The sequence below is a fragment of the Notechis scutatus genome, chromosome 4 (assembly GCF_049901735.1).
Source record: "Notechis scutatus isolate UNSWTSFEM ecotype Mainland chromosome 4, rNotScu1.2, whole genome shotgun sequence".
NCBI lineage: Eukaryota > Metazoa > Chordata > Lepidosauria > Squamata > Elapidae > Notechis > Notechis scutatus.
In genome coordinates this window covers 595,153-610,863 of record NC_142012.1, presented here as the reverse complement: position 1 = coordinate 610,863, position 15,711 = coordinate 595,153, and the positions used below count along the sequence as shown (strand labels likewise).

General features: G+C 48.1%; 1 protein-coding gene across 2 annotated transcripts in view; it reads left to right on the top strand.

Moving 5' to 3' along the window:
• PRADC1 (protease associated domain containing 1) overlaps nt 1–11,285 on the top strand; it is a 12,537-nt gene extending 1,252 nt beyond the window's left edge. Inside the window, exons 1-5 of one of the 2 annotated variants that reach the window (XM_087962631.1) lie at nt 246–1,399; nt 2,261–2,361; nt 4,352–4,461; nt 7,115–7,282; nt 10,041–11,285. In XM_087962631.1, coding sequence (XP_087818757.1) covers nt 1,339–1,399; nt 2,261–2,361; nt 4,352–4,461; nt 7,115–7,282; nt 10,041–10,161 — 561 coding nt within the window. In that variant the 5' untranslated portion in view covers nt 246–1,338 and the 3' untranslated portion in view covers nt 10,162–11,285. Of the gene's footprint in view, nt 1–245; nt 1,400–2,260; nt 2,362–4,351; nt 4,462–7,114; nt 7,283–10,040 lie in introns of those variants that run through there. The other variant, XM_087962630.1, reaches the window with a different exon arrangement.
• The last annotated feature ends 4,426 nt before the right edge of the window (nt 11,286–15,711 follow it).

Below are 15,711 nucleotides of genomic sequence, written 5' to 3'. Positions count from 1 at the left end.
AGAGGAGAGAATAGAAGGGAAGAGAAGAGAGGAGAAGAGGATAGGATAGAAGGGGAGAGAATAGGGTAGGGTTGGGTAGAGTAGAGTAGAATAGAATAGAAAAGAATAGAATAGAAATACAGAATAGAATAGAAATACAGAATAGAATAGAATAGAATAGAATAGAAATACAGAATAGAATAGAATAGAATAGAAATATAGAATAGAATAGAAATACAGAATAGAATAGAATAGAAATATAGAATAGAAATACAGAATAGAATAGAAATACAGAATAGAGTAGAGTAGAATAGAATAGGAATAGGAATTTAGAATAGAATAAAATAGAATAGAGAGGAAAGAATAGAAGAGAAGAGAAGGGAATGGAGAGAGGAAAGAGTAGAAGAGGATAGGATAGAAGAGGAGAGAATAGGGTAGAGTAGGGTTGGGTAGAGTAGAGTAGAATAGAAATACAGAATAGAATAGAAATACACAATAGAATAGAAATACACAATAGAATAGAATAGAAATACACAATAGAATAGAAATATAGAATAGAGTAGAGTAGAATAGAATAGAATAAAATAGAATAGAGGAGAGAAGAGAAGAGGAGTTGGAAGGGACCTCAGAGGCCTTCTAGTCCAGCCCCCTGCTCAACCAGGAGATAGACCATTTCAGACAAACTGTTATTATATGCGTGTGTGTACACACGCATATGCATACACACACATATGTAAGTACATATATATACATATATAGGTATGTGCGCACACCCCCTGTATAGGTGCTTGCTTGCACTCTACCGCCCCCAGGAATCGTGCCGTTGGCTGAAGGGCCGGGTAGCCTCTGCCCTCCGCCTGCCGCCTGGCTCCCTGGGCCCGGGTGGCCTCGTAGGCGGCTTCTCCTCGCCTCGCCTTCTATTCTTAACTCCTCGCTCTTGGCCCCCGCGATTTGCCATGATGTGCCGGCAGCCATTTGCCTTGGAAAGCATCCGCCTTTTCCCTCCCCTCCTCCTGGTCACGTCTCTCAAGCCACAATCCAGCAGCAGAGCGTGGAATAACCGGAGGTCCTTGACTTACGGCCGTTCATTTAGGGACTGTCCAAAAGTTTCAACGGCACTGAAAAAAAAAATAACTCTGGCCGTTGGTTTTTTGTTTGTTTGTTTGTTTGCACTTACGACTGTGGCGAGCCTCCGCATGGTCACGTGATTAAGATTAGCATGCTTGGCAACTGACTCGTATTTACGGCGGTGGCAGCCTCCTGGGGGTCACCTGATTCCCCCCTTGTGACCTCCCAACAAGCACAGGTCAAGGGGGAAGCCGGATTCGCTTTACAACCGGGGCAAAACTCACTTAAGAAATGTCTCACTTAACGACACAAATTCCAGGCTCAATTGTGTTAATGAGGACTACCTGCATCTGTAATTACCTTTCCTTGTTTTACTCTTTGTGTTGGGGGGAAGAGGGAGAAAGAGAGGGAGGGAGAGAGAGAGAGAGAAAGAAAGAAAGAGGGAGAGGGTGGGAGAGGGAGAAAGGAAAGAGGAGGGAGAGAAAGGGAGAGAGAGAAAGGAGGGAAAGGGAGAGAGGTAGGGAGAGAGAGGAGAGGGAGGGAGAGGAAGAGAGGGAGAGAAAGAAGGACAGGGAGAGAGGGAGAGGAAGAGCAAAAGAAGGAGAAAGGGAGGGAGGGAGGAAAGAGGGAAAGAGAGGGAGACAAAGAAAGGGAAGGAGGGAGAGAGAAAGAAGGAGAGGGAGAGAGAGAAAGAGGGAAAGAGGGAGGAGGAAAGAAGGAGAGGGGGGAGAGGGAGAGAGGAAAGAGGGAGGGAGGGAAAGAGAGAAAGAGAGAGGGAGGGAGAGAGAGAAAGAAGAGAGGAAGGGAGAGAGGGAAAGAAGGGAGAGGGAGAGAGAGAGAGAGAAAGAAGGAGAAAGGGAGATTGGTAGGGAGAGGGAGAAAGAGGGAGGGAGAGGAAGAGAGAGGAGAGTGAAAGAGGGAGAGAAGTAGGGAGAGGGAGAAAAGAGGGAGGGAGGGAGAGGAAAAGAGAAAGGAGAGGGAAAGAAGGAAAGAGGGAGGGAGAGAAAGAGAGGGAGAAGGAGAAGCAAAAAGAGGGAGAGAGAGAGAGGGAAAGAGAGACAAACAGACAGAGACAGACCACTTGTGCATGGCTTGTCTGCTTGAAACCCAGTTTCTTCCAATGTCAAGACAACCTCACAATTTTGGGACGTTTGATTGTTTTTCCTGGCTTATGAAGAAATCGATGCTCCCCCCCCCTCTCTCTGACCGCTAGGTTTGCGCATCCAGGAGTATCTTTACTTCCATGTCCTCAGTCCTGGAGACATCCGTTACATCTTCACAGCTACGCCGGCCAAGGATTTCGGCGGAGTCTTCGTAAGTCGGTTTCTCTTCCAAGTCTTCTTGAAATGGATCTTTTTCCTGCCCACCCTGGTCGACCTCTCCTTTCCTTCTCAAGGCCATCTCCATAAAAGAGAGAAGGAAGGGTTAAAAGATGACTTAACACACCCTCTTGGAACCCCTGGGGTCACAACCTAGTTTGGAGGAAGATCTCGAGATGTTCCTCAGCTAGAGATCCCCAAGATCCCGCAACGTTGGTCTGGCTCTAGGAGGACCAGATTGCAGTTGACCAACATCTGGAGAACTTTTAGGGGTAGGCCAACCGTTCCTGGCTCCATTTCCTCCTGCACATCTGTTGGGAGAAGATTTGGGGGAAGGGAAGGAACATGGCACATGGACTTGGTTCCTGTTCACGTCCTCTTGCCTCCGTCTTCTTAACCAAGGTTATTATTTGGTAGGCAGGAAAAATCAGAGAAAGGTATTCATAGACGAGAATATTGGTAGCTTAAGGGTTGAATGGTGTGGTCCTTGGTGCTCCCTGACCTTCGTGGTTTTCTTGCAGATGTTTCATGACCCATCTAGGTAACGTTATCAGTGCTAGAAGGAAGGGGGAGTTAAGAGAGGAGAAGGAGAAAGAGCGGGGAGTCCTTGGTGCCTCTGAGGTCGGTTTTTTGCAGATGCTTCATTACCCAACTAGGTAATGCCATCAATACTAAAAAGCAGTGGGGTGAGAAGAAGATATTAGATTAGATTAGATTCAACTTTATTGTCATTGCCATGGATACAGGCAACAAAATGCAGTTAGCCTCCAATCAGAAGTGCAAAACAACAGTAAAATATAAATATATGTATGCAAATATGCAAGGCATCTATGAATATGTCCATAGAAAACACAACAAAATGTATGTGCATGAGCACCCAAGGATAGGTGTGACTGCGCATATAGGAACATATACAGCTGTACAAAACGTTTATGGACACATTAAATATAAGTACAAATGCACAGAGAATTATACAAAATACATCGTATATTATCAAGGGAAGCATCAGCCTATGTGTGAGGAGGAGAACTGTGGGGTCCTTGGTGCTCGCTGAGCTTGGTGGTTTTCTTGCAGATGTTTCATGACCCATCTAGGTAACGTTATCAGTGCTAGAAGGAAGAGAGGGTTAAGAGAAGAGGAGGACGAGGAAGGGGCAGTGGTGTCCTTGATGCTCGCGGAACTTGTATTTTTGCAGCTATTTCATTACCCAACTAGGTAATATCATCAGTGCTCGAAGGCGGCGGGGACGGAGGAGGAGGAAGATGGAAGGGAGGAAGATAAAAGGAGGATAAGGAGGAGGGGGAGAAGGGGGGAGGATAAAAGGGAGGAAGGGAAGGAGGTTGATTGTGGGGTCCTTGGGCCTCTCTGAACTTGGCTGGTTTTCTTGCAGACGTTTCATGACCCAGCTAGGTAACATCATCAGTGCTAGAAGAGAGAGTGGGGTACAGGGAGAAGGAGGAGGAGGAGGAAGATGGAAGGGAGGAAGATAAAAGAAGGAGAAGAAGCAGGAGGAGGAGGAGAAGGATGGAAGGGTAGAAGAGAAGAAGGAGATGGAGGAGGTGGAAGAGGAGGATGGAAGGGAGGAAAGGAAGGATGATTGTGGCGGTCCTTGGTGCTGTCTGAACTTGGTTGGGTTTGTTTGTTTTTTGAAGACTTTTCATTACCCAGGTGTGTAACACCATCAGTGCTGAGCATCAGTGCATGGCTGGCTGGGGAATTCTGGGAGTTGAAGTCCACCCATCTTTAAACTTGCTGAAGTTGAGAAACACTGATTCAACCAATAAATCTGACCCCACGGGGAGCTGTTTACAACATGGTTATGCTCTGGGTCCTATCCACAAAACCCAGAGGTTGCTGTGCATGGATTGGGGCAAGCCATTGGGGCAAATCTTTGTCGCTCCTGGGCACAGGATGATGGGTCCCACCCTGCAGGCCTTGGCTTTTAACCTTCCCGCTTTTCTCGACCTCCCTTCTCCTTTTCCCAGAACATGAGATTCGAGCAGATTTATCTGGTTCCGTCCGACCCACCAGATGCCTGCGATGCGTTGAACAACGGGGTATTTATTGAAGGCCAGATCGCGCTGGTGGAACACGGGTAAGTTTTCTCCCACGCGCGGGCTTTTGCCCGTCGTGGGGCTGGTTTTCGGGCTCTGGGTTCAAATCTCAGCTCTGCTACCAACCTGGCTGGAAGATCCAGGATGCGGTTGATTTTCAGGAAGAAGTCTTTTTCCTTTCCCTCCTCACCAACCCCCAGATCTTCAGGGACCCTCTTAACAAGCAAGTAGCTGCAAAGGAAACTGTGCTGGATTTTAGGGTGTCCACAAGATGTGGTCAAGAAATATCTAGGGAGATTCTCAGACCTCCAGGTCGTGGTTGTCCCAAAGGTGTTTTTTTTATTTCAAGAAGCAACTGGACTTTTCTGGGTTTTCTTGGACGACGTTTCGCTTCTCATCCAAGAAGCTTCTTCAGCTCTGACTGGATGGGGCAGAATGGAAGGATTTAGTAATCCTTGCAGACAGCTAGTCATTTGCATCCTTTTAGAAGGTCATTGAGGCCACTTGGATGGTTTATCTGTGTCCTCAAGGTCACCTGAATAGTGCAAATGGGTGTGGAGCCTTCTTGGGGCTGATGAAGGTCCATGTTGTAGACTGGAGATAGAGGATGTTCAATTTGGACATAGATGACCTCTTTGAGCCCTTCTTTCAAACCAGAGGTCCTCTCTGTCCAAAATGTGGACTTTGCCATCTTCAAAAGAGCAGCCTTTGTCTTTTAAATGCAGGTGGACTGCTGACTCTTGCCCTGGTGGCTTTGTTCTCCTAGGTTGCACCACACGTTTGTGAAGGGGGCCGTTTTGTTTCCCCGATGTACAGGTCTGCACATGGCTCTCTGCGTTGTACTGCGTGTAGCACATTGCTCCGTTTGTGTTCTGGGCGTTTTTATCCTTGGGGTGGAGAAGTTTCTTCCCTAGTGTATTTTGGGGTGTGAAGTGTGCCCATGTGTTGTGTTGGCTGAAGATCCTTCCTGAGCAGCATAGAAAGTATCTTAACTTACTGCACCTGTGCAGGGTTTGCCAATTGCACAGGGGCAGATAGGACAGCACTCCAGAGGGTACCAATTGGTGCCGCTGAACCTGAATGACTCGCAAACCCATAACGAGCAACTGGCTCCTTTTGCATGCCTATTCAACAGTGGTGGGACTCATCTCCGGGGAGGGTGAGTCTGCCTACCGAGATGAGGTGGACCTCATGTGGTGTGGAGACAATAACTTGGTCCTCAACACCAAGAAGACCAAGGAGATGATAGTGGACTATATAGAAGGAACAGGTCAGAAATCCAGCCCTTGCTCATCAAGGGAGACCGAGGGGAGCAAGTGGCCAGTTTGAAGTTTCTGGGTGTTACCCTAAAAGAGGACCTGACCTGGGGGGCTCACATTGCAACCCTGGTCAAAAGGGCCCAGCAGAGATTAGACTACTTGAGGCTTCTCAGGAAACAACAACTGGATGGAAAACTGCTGGTGACCTTCTACCGCTGCACCATAGAAAGTATCTTAATTTACTGCACATCTGTGCATGGTTTGCCAATTGCACAGGGGCAGATAGGAAAGCACTCCAGAGGGTTAAGGCCCAGAAGATCAATTGGTTGCCCTCTCCCCTCTTTGGAAGAGCTTTATAGCTCCCGCTGCCTTAAGAAGGTTCAAAACATCCTCAAAGATCCATCTCAACCTGGGCACCCTTTTTTTTTAACTATTACCATCTGGCAGGCGGTACAGAATAATAATAAAAACGACGACAAATAGACTGAAAAACAGCTTCTATCCCAGGACAGTCACACTATTGAATTCTAACTGTATAGGGCAGTGATGGCGAACCTTTTTGTTGTGGTGTGCCAAAAGTGCGCGCATGCCGGCACCCACAAGGCAATGTACCTTGATCCCCTGAACATGCGTGCGCAACACCACCCCTGCCCCCTTACCTGCACTGCACATGCGTGCGCCTCCCAGCTGATCTTCGGCCCGTTTGAGACCTTTTTCGGCCTCTCAGAGGCTCGAGGGAAGCCTCTGCAACCTTTGGAGGCTGAAAAATGGGCCCGTTTTTTGGCCTCCAAATACCGGAAATACCGGAAGTGATGAAACAGGCCTGTTTTTCGGCTTCCAAAGGCTGCAGAGGCTTCCCTCGAGCCTCTGGGCGGCCAAAAAAGGCCTCAAACGGGCCGAAAACCAGCTGAGAGGTGCATGCTGCACCGTGCAGGTAAATTTGGATGGGGCTTGCATGCCCACACAAATGGCTGTGTGTGCCACCTATGGCACGTGTGCCCTAGGTTCGCCATCCCGGGTTCTAGGGCAATATTAATGCAGTATCCGCGGTTTTCAGTTCAGTGTGTGTTTAGTGTGACGGATGTGTGTTTGCGTTTTGTTTTCATGGTCACGATGTGCACCGAAGATGGTGTTTGGTTTCGTTGTACGAGGTGCAATGACGAGAAAGTAAAACGAAACGAAACGGAGCTTTCGTGCTATTCCTGCAACGTAATGGAAGGACGATGTTTGAAAGAGGGGTCGAAGACCATAAGGTCACAGCCAGGCAAGAAAGAGGGGTCAAAGATAGGTACCATCTACTCTACATTAAAACTGAACAGTCCTCTCTACCCATAAGGGGATGGACCCAACACCACACATCTCCTGTCTGCAACACGGTCCTTTCAAACGTTCCAAGAAGGTAAATATGGACTTTATTGGGGGGGCTTTTTCACAGGGGCTGCTCCTTCCTCTCCAAGACTCGCACAATCCAGGAACACGGAGGCCGGGCGGTGATCATTGCAGACAATAGTTACAACAAGGAGACCACGTACGTGGAGATGATGCAAGAAACCACCCAACGGAAGGCCGACATCCCTGCTCTTTTCCTCCTGGGGAGAGATGGGTGAGTAGCCAGGAATTGCAGCTGAGCTTTTCTCCTCTCTCTGGTCTCTTGACCGTCAACCCCACCTGTACGGGTAGTCCTTGACTTACAACTGTTCTTTTAGCGACTGTTCAAAGCAGAGGTGGTATTCAGCCGGTTCGGTAGCGGAAATGTTGAGTAGTTTTGGAGAACCGGCCAATCCCACCTCTTGACTGGCCCTGCCAACCTCATTTCTTCTCTGCCTCTCGTTGAGAACCAGCTGACCGGCTTCTTTGGTTGCCCTGCCCAGGAGAAGGGAGCTGGAAAGCAGGCTAGTGAGGTGAGGGAGGGAAGGGGGATTTTGCGGTCTATTCTTCCCCTGCCATGCCCACCAAGCCACACCACTCCCACCAAGCCATGCCCACAGATCCAGTAGTAAAAAGATTTTAATCCCACCACTGGTGTGGGTGCTCCATCACTGGAGGTTTTTAAGAAGAAACTGGCCAACCATTGGTCTGAAATAGGATAGGTTTTTCCTAATGGAGAAGCGGGCTGGACTAGAAGACCTCCAAGGTCCCTTCCATCCCATCCCATGAAACGGAGGAGGAGGAGGAGGAGGAGGAGGAGGAGGAGGAGGAGGAGGAGGAGGACAACAACTTTGGGCCCTTGGAGCTCTCTGAGCTTGGTAGTTTTCTTGCAGACATTATATTACCAATCTAGGTAACATGATCCGAGCTACTGTAGTACAAACTAGACGTCGAGAGAGAAAAGGCTCTCTTTATCCATTGCTGTCTTTGGCGTCACCAGAACCAAAGGTGATATTCAGCAGGTTCTGACCAGTTCTGGAGAACCAGTAGCAGAAATTTGCAGTGGTTCAGAGAACCAGCCAAAACCACCTCCGACTGGCCCCACCAACCCCATCTCTTCTCTGCCTCCCATTGAGTCCCAGCTGATGGACTGGGTCTCCTTTGGTTGCCCTGCACAGGAGAACGGAGCTGGAAAGCAGGTCAGTGGGATGGAGAGGGAAGGGGGATTTGGCAGTATATCCTTCCCCTGTCACGCTGTTCTGACCCAAACCTTGTTCCAAGGAAGCCAGCACGAAACAGAGGTAACAGCAAAACCTTTTAATGATTCTTTACGAATTCCGTTCCTTCCCGGTTAATGTCATTGAGGGTTAATGTCATTGCCCCGAGGATCCTGGGTTGCCCTCTCCCCTCTTTGGAAGAGCTTTAGAGCTCCCGCTGCCTTAAGAAAGTTCAAAACATCCTTAAAGATCCATCTCATTCTTGGGAACCCCCTTTTTTTTTTAACTATTACCATCTGGCAGATGGTACAGAATAATAAAAACAAGGACAAATAGGCTGAAAAACAGCTTCTCTCCCAGGGCGGTAGCTCTTTTGAATTCTACTATATTGTGCGGTGTTGGTGTGGTGTTGGGGGTTTTCGGCTCAATGTGTGGCGTGTGAAGGATGTGTCTTTGTGTTTATTTTCATGGTCATGATGTGTACTGAGGATGGTGTTTGATTTCGTTGTACGAGGTGCAATGACAATAAAGTAAACTAAAATTAAAAGGCTGTTTCAAACTAATCGTCTCTGATAAGAACGAGCCTTGCCAAGGTTGTGCAAGGCTGCCAAGAACACGAGATAAAGTTACTAAGGAATATTCCAAACACAAAGAGTCTCCAAACACAAACTAAGAGAGTCCGAACGTCCACCAGGCTTGAGTGCAAAAACTTCTTTGCTTCCAGCAAAGAACTCCGGTTTCTCCACTGGCTTTTATCTCTTAAGGGAGGGGCCATTACCTTGCAGCCTTACTCCCGAGTCACCTGTGCTGCTGCAGCTGCTCTTTCCTTCGAGCAGCCCTGCACGCATGCACAGGCTCCTCGGGGCCTCTTCCTCACTGCTGCCAGCCTCCACAAGCTCGGAAGGCAGCCTTCCACTCCCTGATGGTCCTGGCCCCATCCCTGCGTCACTTGCAGGCCCCTCATCTGAGTCCTCGCTCTCCGAGACCTCAACCGTCCACACCTGCTGCCGGCAAACCACAACACGCCCCACAAGCCACGCCAAAGAACCAGCAGTAAAACTTTTTTGAATCTCACCACTGCTTTGAAGTCACAATGAGACGGAACAAAGCAACTTGTTATACTTAATGACTGTTGAAGCCTCTCCAGGGTCGCATGATCGAAATTCAGACGCCTGGCAACCGGCTCATATTTATGACGGTCGTAGTGTCCCAGGGTCCTGTGATCCCCTTTGGCGACCTCCTGACAAGCAATGGGGAAGCCAGATTCACTTAACAACCGTGTGACTAACAACTGCAATGATTCACTTAACAACCGTGTTCCTAATAAAGCTGCAGGGATCCCCTTAACGAATGCGTTACTATCTTAACTGCAATGGTTCACTTAGCAACTGCGGCAAGCAAGGTCGCAAAAGAAGGCAAAGCTCACTTAACAAATGCCTCACTTAGCGACAGACATTACCATTGCGGTCGTAAGTCCAGGACTACTTGTCTCCCCTTTTCAGATGGTGTCTTCTGGTAGGGAAAAAATGGCTGGCTTTTATTCCTGTTTTAGAGTATGCTGCTGCTGCTATTTGTAAGAAAATGTCTTTTATTATTATTTTAGTTTTTTGCGATTTTACTTTATTCTGGTTCTTTTTTATTTTTTTCCACATTGTTTTTAATTGTCTGCGAATGGCATAGAGTCACTGTGAGTCGGCAGCTATATAAATTCTCTAAATAAAATAAAATAAAGAATAAAATAAATAAAATTCCCCCCTTTGTCTTATGTTTGCACAGGTATATGATCCGTCGTTCTCTGGAGCAGCACGGGCTCCCTTGGGCCGTGATTTCCATCCCGGTCAATGCCAGCAGTGCTCCGATTTCCGACTTCCTCCAGCCTCAGGGGATTTTTTGGTAGCCGAAAGAGGACGGAGGGAGCTGTGGAGTCCCAGAACTGGACTGAAAGGATGAAGATGACCTCCAAAGGTCACTATTTCACCCAGTCCTGCAGCTGATGGGACCACAGCATCAGTTTTGGAAGATCTCGTGTGTTGATGAAGGGAAACTGACTGGATCATGTCCTTTAAAAATCTGGTCCAGAGAGCAGACATCCTGTGATGACCCAAAGGGGCGTGGCACAAAGGCAACACAGCCAGATAATCAGGAGGAGTCCCTTTATTAGCTCCAACTTTGCCCCCGGTGTCCTGGTTACCTTCTGGGCTGGAGAAAAACTCTCCCAGGAACAGCCTTTAACTGCAGGGAATGAAGTCCAAAACGTGGTCAACAAAAACTGTAACTATAAGTCCAATCAAGGCAAAATGAGGTCATTAGTCCGGCAGGGCAGGAGCAAGAATTCCAGACATGAAGGAACGGCAGTAATTCAACGCAGTTGGGAAGACACCAGGAACACAGTCAACACAAGATAAACTCATGTTTGTTTCCAGCAGATGCCGCTCTCAGCTTGCATCTCTTTTAAAGTCTCATTCCCAGCTGTGGCTAATGAAGGGAATCAGGGCCCTTTCCTCCCCTGTAAGCCATGCAACTCACATTGCTCCCTTCTCCGTTCCTCCCTGTGTGCCCTAGGATGAAGAGGGGGTGGGCCTGGGTCTTTCTCTGAATTCCATCTCTTGCTCTACCTCTCCCCTGCTCTGCCCAGCCGGACTTTGCCCTTCCCCAGTTTCCTCCCCAGCCAACGGAGCCAAACTCTCGCTCCCTGTCAGCTGTTCGTCTTCCTCCTCTGATTCATTCCTACAGATGACACATCTGGACCGATCTGGCCCAACCAGCAAAGTCTTAAAGGCTCAAATGGGAAACCTGGATAGCTGTTCAAGGTGGCTTTCTGGTGATTGTGGTTACCAGCTTTTCTCAAATCCAGGAGAATCAAGAAGTCTTCAAGAAATGTTAGGTCTGATTTTTGGGACTCAACGGCAAGGGGCATTTAAGGAGCCCCTTCTTTTATATTCAGAGGCCAACCTGGTCAATAATGGACCTGATGGATATTTTTTGGTGTGTGTGTGTGGATTAAAGAGGCCACGCAATTCATACTGCGGTGATTTTGTGAGCAACACTGCCTGAATTCACCCAACAGAACAAACTACGGCTTAATAGCATTAAGGACAGAGATTGGACAGCCAGGACTAAGCCCAGTTTAGGGAGTGGGCGGGGTGGGCGGGTGCTGTATAGCTTCAGCTACCTTTCCCAGTTGGTACTTTACCGCAACCAGATGTTCTGACCCAAACCTTGTTCCAAAGAAACAAACACCAAATGGAGGTAATAGCAAAACCTTTTAATGATTCTTTACGAATTTCATTCCTTCCCGGTTAAAAGGCTATTAAAACGAATTGTCGCTGATAAGAACGAATCTTGCCAAGGTTGTGCAAGGCTGCCAAGAACACTAGATAAAGTTGCTAAGAAATATTTCAAAGTCCCCAAACACCAACCAAGACAGTCTAAACGTCCACAAGGCTTGAGTGCAAAAGCTTCTTTGCTTCCAGCAAAGAACTCCAGTTTCTCAGCTGCCTTTTACGTCCCGGTACAGGGAGGGGCCATCACCTTTCAGCTTTAGTCCCGAGTCGCCCGTGTAGCTGCAGCTGCTCTTTCCTTTGAGCAGCCCTGCGCGCACACGCACTTGGCACAGGCTCCTCGGGGGCCTCTTCCTCACTGCTGCCAGCCTCCACAATCTCCGTAGGCAGCACCCCACTCTCCGATAGTCCTGACCCCGTCCCTGCATCACACGCAGGCCCCTCGTCTCTCCAAGACCTCAGCCACCCACACCTGCTGCCGGCGAACCACAACATCAGATTTAAGGGATCGACACACACACACACCACCAATTCAATAAGCATGAGGGTTGCTCAGAAGAGTCACAGAGTGGTGCAGGCAGTCCTCGACTTATGACGTTTAGTAACTGAAGTTATAACAGCGCTGAAAAAAAGTTGATTTACGACCATTTTTCATACTTACGACCGTTGCAGCATCCTCACGGTCACTGGATCCAAAATTCAGACCGTTGGCAACCAGCTCATAGTTATGACAGTTGCAGTGTCCCTGGGGGGAGGGGGGGAATCACATGATCCCCTTTTACGACCTTTGGATGAGCCAAGTCCCATGGGGAAGCTGGATTTGCTTAATGATGAACTTTAACAACGCCTGCGATTCATTTATCGCTGCGGCAAAACAGGTTGCAAAATGAAGCGAGGCACCTTAGCGACATGCATTTCGGACGCCGTTGTGGTCATAAGTCGAGGACTCCCTGGGTAATCCCTCTTCTTCCTCTCCCTCTATCCAAAAATGAAAGCTAGGAACGTGTTGCAAAGAGGAAAGAGCAGGAAGGATTCATTCAGTCCCTGTATAGTAGTCCTGGACTTACGACCGCTCGTTTAGTGTCCATTCAAAGTGACAACAGGACGTGAAAAAAGTGACTTGTGACCGTTTTCCCACACTTAAGAGCCGTGATGGTGAACCTATGGCATGTGTGCCAAAGGTGGCAAGCGGAGCCATTTGTGTGGGCATGCGAGTCCCAGCGAAACTTACCTGCACTGCGCATGCATGCACCTCCTAGCTGATTTTCAGCCCGTTTGAGGCCTTCCCGAGGCTCAAGGGAAGCCTTTGCAGCCATGGGAGGCCGAAAAAATGGGCCTTCCGGAAATACTGGAAGTGCCCATTTCAGCCTCCGGAGGGCCTCTGGAGCCTGGGATAGGCCGTTTTCGCCCTCTCAGAGTCTCGAGGGAAACCTCTGCAGCCTTTGGAGGCCGAAAAACAGGCCTTCCGGAAATACCGGAAGTGCCGAAACGGGCCTGTTTTTCGGCCTGCAGAGGCTGCCCTCGAGCCTCTAGGAGGGCGAAAACGGTCTCAAACGAGCCGAAAATTAGTTGGGAGCCACGAGCATGTGCAGTTCAGGTAAAGGGGTGGGCAGGGGTGTTACGTGCGTATGCACAGGGGGTGGTGCACGCTATCGGCACACAACAAAAAGGTTTGCCCTCTCCGCTTAGGAGCATTGCCGTATCCACGTGATCAAAATCCGGGTGCTTGGCAACTAGCACGTACTTATGACGATCGCAGGATCCCGGGGGCATGGCGTCTCACCCTTTGTGATCTTCCCAGGCAGCCTCAGACAAGCGAAGTCCAAAGCCTGATTCGCTTAATGACCGCAAGTTTCATTTAACTGCAGTGATTTACTTCGCAAATTTTGCAAAAAAAGAAAAAACAGTTGCAAAATTGGGCATGATTCGATTAACCACCTACTGGCTGAAGAACGGAAATTCTGGTTCCAATTGTGGTCGTAAGCCGAGGACTACCTGTACCTCAGGTGTAGCATGTGTATAAATCAGAGGACTTCATTTCCTGGCAGGTGGTTTTTCTCAAGCTCAGTGTCACGTTTTTAAGATGTGTGGACTTCAACTCCCAGAATTCCCCAGCCCACTGAGGGACCCTGATCTAATGGAAGGATGAAATTTGCTAAGGGAGGGAGGGAGAAAGGAAAGATAGATGGGAAAAGGAAGAGAAGGAAGAGGGAAGGAAAGAAAGAGTGAAGGTGACAGAGAAATGTGGGGAGAGGGGAAGGAAAAGAAGGGAAAAAGGAAAGAAAGAGGAAGGGAGAGGGGAAGGAAGAGAAGGGAAGGAAGAAAGAAAAAAGTAAAGAGGGAGGGAGAAAGGAAGGAGATGGGAAGAGAAGGAAGCAGGACGGAAGGAAAGAAAGAGAAATGTAGGGAGAGGGAAGGAAAAGAAGGGAAAAAGGAAAGAAAGAGGAAGGAGAGGGGAAGGAAGAGAAGATGGGAAAAGGAGAGAAGAAAGGAAGAGGGAAGGAAAGAAAGAGTGAAGGAGACAGAGAAATGTGAGGAGAGGGGAAGGAAAAGAAGGGAAAAAGGAAAGAAAGAGGAAGGGAGAGGGGAAGGAAGAGAAGATGGGAAAAGGAAGAGAAGAAAGGAAGAGGGAAGGAAAGAAAGAAAGTAGGAGAGAGGAAAAATTAGGGAGAAGGGAAGGAAGAAAGGAAAAGAAAGAAAAAGTAAAAAGAGGGAGGGAGAAAGGAAGGAGATAGATGGGAAGAGAAGGAAGCAGGATGGAAGGAAAGAAAGAGACAAATGTAGGGAGAGGGGAAGGAAAAGAAGGGAAAAAGGAAAGAAAGAGGAAGGGAGAGGGGAAGGAAGAGAAGACGGGAAAAGGAAGAGAAGAAAGGAAGAGGGAAGGAAAGAAAGAGCGAAAGTAGGAGAGAGAAAAATTAGGGAGAAGGGAAGGAAGAAAGGAAAAGAAAGAAAAAAAGTAAAGAGGGAGGGAGGGAGAAAGGAGATAGATGGGAAGAGAAGGAAGCAGGACGGAAGGAAAGAAAGAGACAAATGTAGGGAGAGGGGAAGGAAGGAAGGAAAAAGAAAAAAATAAAAGCGGGAGGGAGGGAGGAAGGAAAAAGGGAGGGAGAAAGGAAGGAGCGATGGGAAAAGGAAGGGAAGGAAGCAGGACAGAAGGAAAGAAAGACAAATATAGGGAGAGAGGGAGGAAGGAAAAGAAAAAGAGGGAGAGAAAAAGAAAAGATCCATCTCTTTGGATCTCTGCTTGCAAGGTGTGTGTTCTTTATTCATTACTTTTATTTCTGTGATTTGTTTTATCCCACTTTTATTACAGGAAGTCCTCCACTTATAACTCCATTTAGTGACCGCTCCAAGTTACAACGGCACTGGGGGGGCAGGGAAAGTGACTTAGGACCACTTTTCACACTTAAACGACCGTTGCAAGCATCCCCAGAGGGTCGTGCGATCCAAATTTAAGACAGTTGGCAACTAGCTTACATTTATGACGGCCGCAGCGCCCTGGGTGATGGTGATGGTGGGGTCACGTAATCCCCTTTTGCGACCTTCTGACGAGTCAATGGGGGAAGGCTGATTCGTTTAACAACCCTGTTACTGAATTAGGAACTGCAGCGATTCACTTAGCGACGGCGGCAAGTAAAGTTGTAAAATAGTTGCAAAACGCACAACTTACAAGCATTTGTTTAGTGACCGAAGTTACAATAGCACTGGGGGGGGAAGTGACTTATGACCGGTTCTCACCCTTATGACTGTTGCCTCTTAACAAGTGTGTCATAAGCGTTCGTAAAACGGGGCAAAAACTCACTTAACAACCATCTTGCTTAGCAACAGAAACATTAGGCTCAATTACGGTCAGAGGCCAAACCCATTATGAGGTGCAGCGAATCCTTGACAACTCCAATATTTCCCTTATCAGCGGCATCTTGGGTAAAGAGTAGGAACGCCCAACATCCAACGTCCGATCGCCTTGTAGTAAGGTCCCATGCAGAAAATCCAACCAAGCCTTGCGGGGCGGGTTTGCAACTCTTTAAGTTCTATACCTGCAATCAATTTGGTTTTTATGGTTTTTTTGGTGTTGCACTTCAAGAAGTGAGGGGAGCCGAATGTCAACCCATAAAATATTTCTATGGTCTTTTTAGAGTTGTCAACAGAAAGGGAGGGGGGAAAGG